General features: G+C 41.1%; 1 protein-coding gene across 2 annotated transcripts; it reads left to right on the plus strand.

Moving 5' to 3' along the window:
* Nucleotides 1–77: 77 nt before the first annotated feature.
* On the plus strand, nt 78–11,326 carry LACTB2 (lactamase beta 2). 2 transcript variants are annotated; one of them, XM_081919861.1, is made up of 7 exons: nt 78–241; nt 1,732–1,892; nt 3,920–4,046; nt 4,493–4,671; nt 6,337–6,485; nt 9,707–9,788; nt 11,081–11,326. In XM_081919861.1, the coding sequence occupies exons 1-7, from the start codon at nt 120–122 to the stop codon at nt 11,122–11,124; spliced, it is 864 nt and encodes a 287-aa protein (XP_081775987.1). In that variant the 5' UTR covers nt 78–119; the 3' UTR covers nt 11,125–11,326. The 2 variants fall into 2 exon arrangements, with proteins under 2 accessions (XP_081775987.1, XP_081775986.1); XM_081919860.1 differs by having other exon boundaries at nt 79–241; nt 1,729–1,892.
* The last annotated feature ends 864 nt before the right edge of the window (nt 11,327–12,190 follow it).

Genomic DNA, 12,190 nt, shown 5'->3' on the forward strand with positions numbered 1-12,190 from the left:
GGGAGGCGGAGTAGTGTCGGAGGTAACCAGGAAGCTGCTTCTTTAGCGGTAGCACCTCTGCAGAATTCCTATCTCTACGTTTCGGCCGCTCAGCCGCTGGAAGAAGCCCCGCCGCGAAGATGGTGTCTGTGCTGCCGCGGGTGGAGAGGCTGTCGTCGCGGGTGGTCCGCGTGCTGGGCTGCAACCCGGGGCCGATGACCTTGCAGGGCACCAACACCTACCTGGTAGGGACCGGCCCCAGGTACGTAGCAGCCCCCAGGAGGGACCAGCGGAAGAGAGTGGCTTATAGTTCCCTTTAACCCTGGTGCAAAAGTAGCGATTTGGGGCTGGCTTCGGATAACTGTTTCATGGGCAGGGCATCCTTTGCCCGTAATAGCTGCATAGGCAGGCAGAAATTCAACAGGTGGGGATTCTTCCTCACCAGAGTAGGCGTGTGTGTGTATCTGTACATATACATATGTGTTTGTGTGTGTGTGAGCACATAAGGTAAAAAGGTAAAGGACCCCTGGACGATTAAGTCCAGTCAAAGGCAACTATGGGGTGCAGCACTCATCTCACTTCAGGCCGAGGGAGCCGGCGTTTGTCCACAGACAGCTTTCTGGGTCATGTGGCCAGCGTGACCAAACTGCTTCTGGCGCAACGGAATACCATGACAGAAACCACACAAAAACACAGTTTACCTTCCCACTGCAGCGGTACTTATTTATCTACTTGCACTGATGTGCTTTTGAACTGCTAGGTTGGCAGGAGCTGGGACAGAACAACGGGAGCTCACCCGTTGCGGGATTCGAACTGCCGACCTTCTGATCGGCAAGCCCAAGAGGCTCAGTGGTTTACACCACAGCACCACCCACGCATACATACCTTTGTGAGCGCATAAATACGCACACACACATTTATGTAGTGAGCCCCCCATGTTTCACGAGTTCAGTTGGTACGGCGCATGCACTTCCTGCAGAAGGTCCAAGGTTCAAACCTCAGGCATCTCCAGGTAGCATTAGGAAAGATCCACAATGAGATCTCTGCTGCTGCTGCCAGTCAGTGAATACTGACCGGAATCATTTTATTTGTATGCTGCCTTTCGACAGTTCAAACCATTATCAAGGTGGTGGCTTTCAGCATGAGAAGAATGCATAACTGCAACATAACAAAAGTGGTCATAAACAAACAAAACATTAAAAAATATTTCACCAAACTGAAGAGTTTCCACATAAACCAGGACAAGATCTCAAATAAAGATACTGTACCAAAAAAAACAGTATCAGTGCACGCACACACACACCCCGCAACAAAAAACCCCAAACAACATCGCAGCCCAAGAGTCTGGTCAGCAGCCTCATCTTTGGTAGCTGGAGTCAGTCTGGGCCCTGCCTTCCCAGGCCAGGTAAGAAAAGGCCTACAGGGCAAGGAGCAGGTATTTCAGGACTTGCAGCCAAGATGCGCTGAGGACTGAGATAAAGGGTGTCATTAGATGTAAAGCAGCTGCAGGTGTTGTGAAAAAGGCAGAAGACCTGCCAAGTGAGAAGAGCGAACCTTTCTTTACTTTTGAGAAATGATCCATCAGGATTGCCACTTGTGTAAGGATGTTCTGGAGTAAGAAAATGTTGCTTTCCATGTCACAGACATTTTGTACTAGGATCCAACCTTACTTTTCTATTAATTGTGCTTTGACTTTTCCAGTTATGGTGTCTTTTTTTGGGGGGGGGGGTGATTCTGTCTTTAATACAGAAGGATCCTTATTGATACAGGAGAACCAGCTGTCCCTGAATATATTGGCTGTTTGAAACAAGCGTTCAACGAATTCAGCATCTCAATCCAGGAAATCTTAGTAACACACTGGCATCAAGATCACACAGGAGGCATATCTGATATTTGTAAAAACTTTCCCACTAGTAAGCAGTTTCATTATTTTTGTTGTTGTCTAAAATGTCTGTATTCTGTTTTTTATACAAAATGTATCCAAGCTGTTTTTCAGTACTTTAATCTGACATTAAATACTGTTAAATAGCAGAAAGATAAAGTAGGAAGAACATTTGAAGGCTTGTATACCAGTGTCTAATAAAATTATTGCTGGTAAACACTGAATGCTGGCAACTAACTTCTACATAGTTGATTGTTTACTTCACAGGCTATAAGTAAAACCAGCAAGGTAACTGTTTTTGCATTATAAAGTACATTAGTCTGTGTAGCTATTTGTAATTGTTTTTTTAATACAGTCAAACCTCAGAACCCGAATGTAATCTGTTCCGGAAGACCGTTCAACTTCTGAAACGTTTGAGTTCCAAGGTGCAGCTTCCGATTGGTTGCAATAGCTTCTTGCACTCAAACGGAAGCCGCTTTGGACATTCGAATTCCGAGGATTGTTTGAAAACCGGAACACTTACTTCCGGGTTTTTGGCACTCGGGAACTGAAACGTTTGGCAATGGAGTCGTTGGAGTTCTGAGGTTTAACTGTATGTGTTTATTGTTAATGTTTTATTGTTAATTGTTTCAGTACGTTTCATGGGAAACAGCTCATGAAGTGAAAACAAGACTGCTTTGCTATGCTTATAAAGTCAGGAAATTTAACTTGTGCATTTTAAATTGGCCAGACCTCTTGCAAAGCCATTTCTTTGCATGCTTACTCATAAAAACTGTTTCTCTTGTTAGCATCATAATGGTATAGAAAGTTGCCCTGGGCAATTAAGTGTGTGTGCGTCTACATCCTTTATCTGTCAACCCATCACTACCAAATGTATGCCATTCTTTTCAACCCAAATGTAAAGTGTATAGGACAGCTTGTTGGCAGGGCTTTGCTTGGTCGTTATGGCCGCCAAGTTGCCATTAGTTTTAACATTACCCCTAACCTGCAGAAGAAGAAGAAAAACTAAGAGACAGTGTGGGTGCATGGAAGGCAAGGGCCCTTCCAGATTGGTGGAGTTTTTCACAGGTGTCTTTTTGCAGTATGTCATTGACAGAGTCATAGTGCATTAGTCCACACATAATTTCATTAGTACTGTAGTTCTTCAATGGTTCCCAAGCATTACTGCATTATTGCCATCTGTGGGGAACATTTGGGGTCTCTCCAGATGCTCTTTCTGTTGTGCATTCCTGATCTACGTTCATGATGGTACCAGGATAATTGTATGCAATCCTGCTTTCAGTACTGTTTGCTTCTGCAAAAGTTCTGAGGTGGTCAAACTGCTTCACTTGGAATCGGTGTATGTCCTGTAGATTCCTGCCAAAATCCTATTCTAGTGTTTGTTGTGCTGTCATACAAGAGTGCCCCTACAGACAGCAATTATGGTATGTGTCGGGGAAGCATTGCAGAACAACTAGCAAATTGGAATGATGTGTGGCTGATCCAGTGTAAATCCATCACTGATGCACTATGACTGAGTCAATGACGTGTTACAGAATACACCTGCAAAAACCAGCCCCAGTCTGAAGAGGTCTGAGTGATATGAAAAGTTACAGGATTTCAGCAGGAAGCTACATAACATGCACCATTGGGAGATGAAGCAGTCTGCCTTTCCATTAAAGAGAGCAAGAGTCTCCTAAACACACTGGACTCTGGGTTATTGGCCCAAGCATCTAAACAAAAGCAGTCATGTTTCATACCTTGTGCTAATGTTAGCCCAGGTCCTATGAATCATTTGCCTCTCCTCCCATAAGCATTTGCTGGGGCACACTTTATCCTTATTTCATTCTGGAATCTTTTCATTCATTTCTTAAGAGCAATTTATATGACAAATGTCTGTAAAACAATGTCAGCATGCACTTTTGGGAGCAATGTTACAACATGTAAAATAAAGTAATGCTGCTTTTTTATTTTTGTGTTTAAAAACTAAGATACTGTGATTTTTCAGGAAATTTTAAATAATGTGTGACTAAGCTGCTTCTAAAACATATTTAATGCCACATTTCTTTTCAAAACTAGCTTCTGAGTACTGCATAAGCAAACTTCCACGTAACCCACACTCGGAAGAAATAATAGGAGAAGGAAAGCAAAAGTATACATACCTTAGAGATGGAGATCTTTTAAAGACAGAGGGAGCTACTCTGAGGTAACTGATAACTTCTGCACATTGACCACTGTATGAAGATTTTCTCTTTCATGTGCAAGATTTTTAATATTGGCGCAATTATGTATTTTATCATGGTATTATCTACTATATATTTAGGAAAATTGTGTGTATCTGGGTTTGGATTGGACCCAAACCTGTCTGAGTTCTTGGGTTCTTCAGGAAGACTGCTTTTCCAAGTCCCACAAACATCACAAGTGCCTTTAGCAGGAACACAAGCCTGTCTCTGTTAACTTCCAAAGACAAATGAAAATTCATGTTTAGATAGGCCTTTGCCTTATTCAAGTAGTTTTAACTCTACCACAGATTCTTAAAGCTTCATGTTTCATGCTTTTTATATGTATTTGTATTTCTTGTCAGATGCCTTGAGGGCTCTATTGTGGAAAGGTCAGGTATGAGTTTAATAATCTTTTTTTGTCAATCTGCAGGGTATTATATACCCCTGGACATACAGATGACCACATGGCTTTACATCTCCTAGAAGAAAATGCTATATTTTCTGGTGACTGCATTTTAGGAGAAGGAACAGCAGTGTTTGAAGACCTTTTTGATTACATGAAATCGTTAGAAAAGCTACTAGAAGTGAAAGCTGACTTAATTTACCCTGGTTAGTTCCACATTTGACCTGAATTCATAACACATCACTTCTTGACCTCCTCTGGTACAGTTCTTATGACTAGAACTGTTGTTCAAAATCCCTAATCCTTTGCTCTACATCGCCAGAGCCCTCTGATCCTTCTGTTGATTGTTGTCCTTTCATGGCAGGTTACAGCAAGCATAGAGAAGGTCTCCTGTGTCTCTTGAATCCTGTTTACAATGTGTTTTGTGATGCTTTAGCTTTCCTATTCATCATAAGCTGAAATTGCTGCCTGAACTTGCGCTACGTTTGATTTGTAAAAAAAGTCTTGTATGTTGCCAGAGTGCATCCTAGATTTATGGGCCTTATTGCAAATCATTTAGTGCAATATGCAGTGAATATGTAGTCCCATTAGCACAAGGGCTTCCGGCTGTGAATTCCTTCTCCTCTCATTCCCTAAATTTGTTCTGAGTTTCTCCCCAACACTCTTGGCAAATAGAAATCCTTGTGCTATCAGAACTACTTTGTTGGATAGCGCCCATAGTTTCCTAGAATCTATTGAAAATTATCGAGAGGATACATAAAATATAACTGCCAAAATAGAGAAGATGCATTGTGGTGCCATCTATCTGTGAATCCTTGTTGAAATATATGGACACAGACTGATTCGGTAACTTCTTTGTTGGCTAACATCTACCATTGGAATCTCTGCAGTGCTCCAACTACTGATGACAAAATGTCATACTGAATGAAAGAAGAGCCTGCTGGATCAGGCCAGGCATCCTGTTCTCTTAATGGTCAACCAGATGCCTGATACCTTCAGCTGTCTAGAGAGCTCCTGATCTCTGCAACTACTTTGTCGTTTTCCTTTGATGCCCCTTATGACTAGAACTGCCTCCCAAGATGCCTTCGTGCAGTCACTTCCCTTAAGTCCCTCCTTGAGATTCACCTGTTGCAGGAAGCCTCACACTACATAACTAAGCCAAAATATGTGCAATTTAAGTAATCACATACTAGTCCTCAACCTACTGATACCTCTGCTACCCCCTCGCATCTTCGTTTGTCTCTCAGTGTCTATTTTAGTTTATAAGTCCATTGAGGAAGGAATTAACTATACCTGTTCTTTGCAAATTGCCACATACATAGATAGCACATGACCATTTCCTAGGGTAGGTGTGTACTAATGGTCTGAGTTGTGAAAAGTCCTTTGGCCACCAGAGGGCCAACATTTTTCTTCACATTTGACCTAACAATTCAGAGTTCAGTGCTTAAAAGTGACTATAGAAGAGATGTTAAAGATATGGGGTGGTATCTGATGAACTCGGAAGCGGGCCTGTTGAGATCAATAGACATGGTTTCAATGAGTCTCCTCTGAGTATGTGTTTGTCTGATGACACCCTAAACTGGAAATCATAGTAATATTAACGTAAAGGCTTTGCTCTTAAACTGTTTTGTTTTTGTTTCAAAATTTTAGTGTTGTGGTGATCTAATGCAACTGCTAGGGTAAGAAAGTAATAATACCTCTAAACGTACTGGTGCAGACACCAGCAAAATCAGAAGATACTGGAACCATACGTGACAGCTATGCCACTTGCTTTGAACATCATAATAACAAATACTGCAGCAGAAGTAGAGATTGTAAACGTGTATCGTTGTTGTAGTTTTTCTATATTAACCACTTTTTTCCCCTTACAGGACATGGTCCAGTAGTAAAAGGGGCAAGAGCTAAAATTCAGGAGTACATTTCTCACCGAAATGCACGGGAACAGCAAATCCTCAATGTCTTGAAAGAGAATGCTGAGAAATCTCTTACAACACAGGAACTTGTGAAAATTGTATACAAGGTAGCTGTCTAACTGACTCTTACTTTTGAATTAGGAATAAGATGTTTAATTTCCCTAGTAGAAGCAGTCACAATAAGATGAATGGTTCACAAACATCGTAGTTTCTATGACAAGGAAAAAGTGACGTGTGTATGTGTTCACTGTAGCAAGGCAAATTGGAAGCTGTCCTGTATCTAAACTTTTTAGTTGGGACATTAAGAATTTCATCAATTTCCTTTTTTCCCCCAGAACTAAAATTATTTTGGCAGACCCTCTTCAGGAAAAGCAGATCTTCAAACTTTGCATTTTAAACATACAAAATGCTAAACGATAAAGAATATGTCACATATGCAAAAGCGTATAAGATGCAGCATGGAAATGCAATTTGTACAATATGCGGTATTACTGCTATGTGATCAAGGCTTCCTAAGCTGATACACCAGCAAAAATATTAGGGACACAGAAACTGCCTCATCTCTAGTTAAGATTGTTGGTCCATATAGCTCAGGGTTGTCTACACGGAGCAACAATGGTATTCAAGACCTTCAGGCAGGGTTTTTTCTCAATCCTAACTGGAGATGCCAGGGGTTCAACCTGGACTTTCCACATACAAAGCATATGAACTTGCTGTTGTTTAGTCGTGTCCGACTCTTCGTGACCCCATGGACCAGAGCACGCCAGGCACTCCTGTCTTCCACTGCCTCCCGCAGTTTGGTCAGACTCATGCTGGTAGCTTCGAGAACACTATCCAACCATCTCGTCCTCTGCCGCCCCCTTCTCCTTGTGCCCTCCATCTTTCCCAACATCAGGGTCTTTTCCAGGGACTCTTCTCTTCTCATAAGGTGGCCAAAGTATTGGAGCCTCAGCTTTAGGATCTGTCCTTCCAGTGAGCACTCAGGGCTGATTTCCTTCAGAATGGATAGGTTTGATCTTCTTGCAGTCCATGGGACTCTCAAGAGTCTCCTCCAGCACCACAATTCAAAAGCATCAATTCTTCGGCGATCAGCCTTCTTTATAGTCCAGCTCTCACTTCCATACATCACTACTGGGAAAACCATAGTTTTAACTATACGGACCTTTGTTGGCAAGGTAATGTCTCTGCTTTTTAAGATGCTGTCTAGGTTTGTCATTGCTTTTCTCCCAAGAAGCAGGCATCTTTTAATTTCGTGGCTGCTGTCACCATCTGCAGTGATCATGGAGCCCAAGAAAGTAAAATCTCTCACTGCCTCCATTTCTTCCCCTTCTGTTTGTCAGGAGGTGATGGGACCAGTGGCCATGATCTTCGTTTTTTTGATGTTGAGCTTCAGACCATATTTTGTGCTCTCCTCTTTCACCCTCATTAAAAGGTTCTTTAATTCCTCCTCACTTTCTGCCATCAAGGTTGTGTCATCTGCATATCTGAGGTTGTTGATATTTCTTCCGGCAATCTTAATTCCGGCTTGGGATTCATCCAGCCCAGCCTAGTACCCTTTACTTACTTACTTACTTACTTACTTACTTACTTACTTACTTACCACCCTGTACCTGGAGGTCTCAGGACAGATCACAGAACAAAATCAAAATATAAAACCACAATATATATATATATATATAAAATCAAAATAAAAACAATAACACAATATCAAGCAATCCATAGTCTGTTGTCCACTACCAGTTGGCCAGGGAAGCAGAAGCTCAGCGGTGTTTTTTATATGATAACTATAATTATGGGAAGAATACATTTGCACAGTTCTCTCTCTCTTTCTCTTTCTCTTTCTCTTTCTCTTTCTCTTTCTCTCACACACAGGCTGCTTGAGGACAGTAACATTAACATGATGAAGGCACTAATGAACTTAATACTATGAGCACACACAAGTCTGTAAAATAAAATAATAATAATACATGTGATTACCAGATATTGTGGGGGAAGCTGGAGTATAAATATAATGACAATAGCCCAAATCCAAATAATGGTGTAATTTATTCTGTGAGTTCAAGGAGGCTTCAGGTTTGTGTTGGGTTCTGCCCCTCTCCCCAGTGCTTGATCGCTTACTGCTTCTGAAACTGAGGGAAATATTTAAATAGCAGTTTGTAATCTGGTGTGGGGAGGAGTTATTCGGAGAAAAGATGTCTGATTTGGCCACAGTGACACATGCCTTAGCTATATCCTGTTTGGATTACTGTTAACGTGCTCTTTGTGGGGCTGGCTTTGAAAAGTCCTCAGAACTTCAATGGAGTCAAAGAGCTGCAGCCAGATTGTTGACTGGGGCTGGTTATAGGCAGCATATGACTCCCTTGATACAACAGCTTCACTGGCTACTGGTCTGTTTCCAGGCACAATTCAAAACATTGGAAATAACCTATAAAGCCTACACAGCTGAGGTCCAAGCTATCTGAAAGACCGTATTCTCTCATACAAACCTGCCTAGGTTTGAAACATTACAGGGAGGCCCATCTCTTGGTCTTACCACCCTCACAAGCACATTTGGTAGGGATATAAAAAATGGCCTTCTCAGTGGCTGCTCCCAGACTTTGGAACTCCCTCCCTAAAGAAGCTAAACTGGCTCCCTCCTTGCTGTCCATGTTGGCAGGTGAAGTATTTCTTTCAACAGGCCTTTGGGAATTGACTGCTTTTAATCAAAGGGCTGTTGTCGTGCTGTTTTTATTATAATTATTGGTATGTTTTAAACATATTTTATATTTGCATATAATTTTAATTCTGTTGCATTTTAATTTTAATTATGGATTTTTCCTGTGTTTTTAGCGGTTCTTGTTTTTTTCTTGGAAGCTGCCTTAAGTCTTGTCAGGGAAAAAGGCGGAGTATGAATATATATTAAATAATAATAATAAATGTCAAAAATTACATTGGGCTAACACAAGCTTCTTGTGTGAGCCTAAGCAGTTCTTTATTTCCCTGCTAATAAATATATGAATAGGTACTGCAATCATACCACTTTTTTCCTTTATCTGTTTGCCAAGAAGATGGAAACCCCCAAGAGTGCTTTAATTAGTTCAACATTTGGCTCTGTTCTGTTCTTTAACTTGGCATTAGTGTGCTTGTGTGACTTTTTAAAATCCTGACTGAAATGAAATTACCAAGATGCCATTTTAACAGTGTTGCCATTTAACAGTTCAACCTTATACATCTCAAATCAGAAATAAGACTCTTCTTTTATTATCCGTTGAACTTCCTTACAGATAGTGTATATAAGACTGCTTCCTAAACGTGTGGTTCATGTGTTTTTAATTATTTTTTTCTCTAGGACACACCTGAACACTTGCATAGAGCTGCAGAGATTAACCTCGGCCATCACTTGAAGAAACTAAAAAAAGAAGGGAAAGTGTGTAAGTGGCTTTGTCTTTAACCCACATCTGTTGTATTCCAGCAGCATGTTTATGATCCAGTTTTCCAGAATTTTTCTGTGTCTAAGCCCAGGGGTGGGCAGAAGGTAGATCTGGAATGTACTATTGGATGCTTGTACAGTGGTACCTTGGGTTACAGACGCTTCAGGTTACATACGCTTCAGGTTACAGACTCCACTAACCCAGAAATAATACTTCGGGTTAAGAACTTTGCTTCAGGATGAGAACAGAAATCGTGCTCCAGCAGAGCGGCAGCAGCAGGAGGCCCCATTAGCTAAAGTGATACCTCAGGTTAAGAACAGTTTCTCTGGAACAAATTAAGTACATAACCAGAGGTACCACTGTATACTATAGCTGTCCATCATGCCAATAAGGCATTTTTAATGCAACAATTCTTTGTTCCCAAATGATTTTTATTTATTTTTTTGCTTGAATTCAGAGACCCAGATCTGCACAGAGCCTTTTGAATAGTTCTACACTGTGGACACACATATTTTATTTATTTAAATCAGGGGTGGCTAACTGTATTCAGCCCAAGGGTTACAATGACTGTCAGTCACCTTCCTGAGGGACATATGCCAGTAGTGGGTGTGCTCAGTGCTTTCCCGCATGCTCACATACACACTCCAGCCATACAGATGGCACAAGCACACCTCCCCGCTCCCCAGCATTCACACGCATCCTCACAGCACATGCTGGCACACAGCACTCTGTTTCAAACACACACACACACAAATGCAGTCATACACACACACACACACACACACACAGAGTAAAGAAAAGGGTGCTTCTCGCCCCAGCAATGGAATGGGGGAAATGCTGCCTTTACTTTTTCATCTCCGCTGCCTTCATTGGCAACTCAGTCCTAGCTTATGGGCATACTGCATCAAAACAAAGCCCAAGAGAATTCACTGGATCATAAATAATTATAGAACATCTCTGAACTGTAAATGTTAAGCTTCCTGCTATTTAGAAAAACAGCATTTTGGAACTTTAATAGAGGATAACTTGTCAAAATACTTAAATGCCTCACTAATATTCAAATAGTTTTAATGGGCTTTAAAAAAAATATTCAGATTACTGTTTTTTTAAAAAAAATCATATTCCCAAATTGATAATCTTTGAAAGATGCAATATACTAACAGAAAAAAATTGAGATTAAAGTTGTGCTTGTAAATCACTTTCTGCTTAACGTCTTGCATCAAAAAACTTTTGTTTTAAATGGTAATGTTTTCAGATACCAGCTTATTTAATATTTTCTTCTTCTTTTGCAGCAAATGAAAATTCTCCCAGCTTCAGTTGGAAAAGCAGTTTATAGACAAAACACAATAATAAGTGTGAGGCTGATGTTCTTGTGCCCTCCCTCTAAAGAAGCACCAAATTGTCAACACAATATTTTTTTCTTGGCAAAAGATATTTTGAGTACTTCAGCATAGCGAGAGTAAATTCATAAAATTTGACCAAGTTACTTAATTCTGTTTTTCAGCAAAATGAATAAAGTGCAATTATTCACATATAAATTATTGTGTGTTTTCTTAACTAGAATTTCTTAATTATACAGGCCTTCCTTTCTAAATAATGGCATGTCTACGGTCTTATTTTGTGAAACAGCAGAACTACTGCAAATTATTTTTATTTGTGGTGATTTTTTCTTTTAAAAATTGTTGTATATCTCTTCAATTGAGGTAATAAATTCTTAAAATAAATATTTAAGCACGCCACTTTTAAAGAATGTTAAGCATTTGTGGGGGGCAAGGACACACTGCATATTAGACAGGGCTTGCCCAATACATTTTGACACCTGACACGAAGCACAAGGTGGGTGCCAAAGTGGGGTGTGAAGATATGCAACAGGAAGAAGGTTAAATGGAGACCAGCAGTGCTTCCTTTTCACCAAGAAACTGCTGTAGAGGCGGCATTGTGGGGGCTGCAAAGAAGGTGGCAAATCTGGCCTCTAAGAAGCATGTTGCAGCTGTTGCTACTACTGTGGCAGAGGCAATAGACAGTGTAGTCCTTGGAGGCCAGATCTGCTGGCTCTGTGGATCCTGCTGCTTGAGAGGGTTGCCTCACCTTGCCTCGCAGGCGAGCTGGCCCTGAATATAGGGTTGTACAAAGATGCATAAAAGCTAGCAGGTAACATGGTGGTAATGGTTATGTATCATTTCAAACTCAGTTGAATACATGTAGTTGGTTTGGGGAAAGCTTGATGGGGACTAGTCCAGGTGTGCAAGCTTCATATCAGCCATGTGAAGTGATGGAGAGGGTGCAGGTGGGTTGGAACACCTTCTTTTGTACACAGGAGGAATCAGATGCACTGAGCAGCTTGTCTGTTCCGGATATGCTGCTGGAGGTAAGAGCAGCTTGTCTGTTCCGGATATGCACCT

The sequence above is a fragment of the Podarcis melisellensis genome, assembly GCF_964234715.1.
Source record: "Podarcis melisellensis genome assembly, chromosome: 7".
NCBI classification, from domain to species: Eukaryota; Metazoa; Chordata; class Lepidosauria; order Squamata; family Lacertidae; genus Podarcis; species Podarcis melisellensis.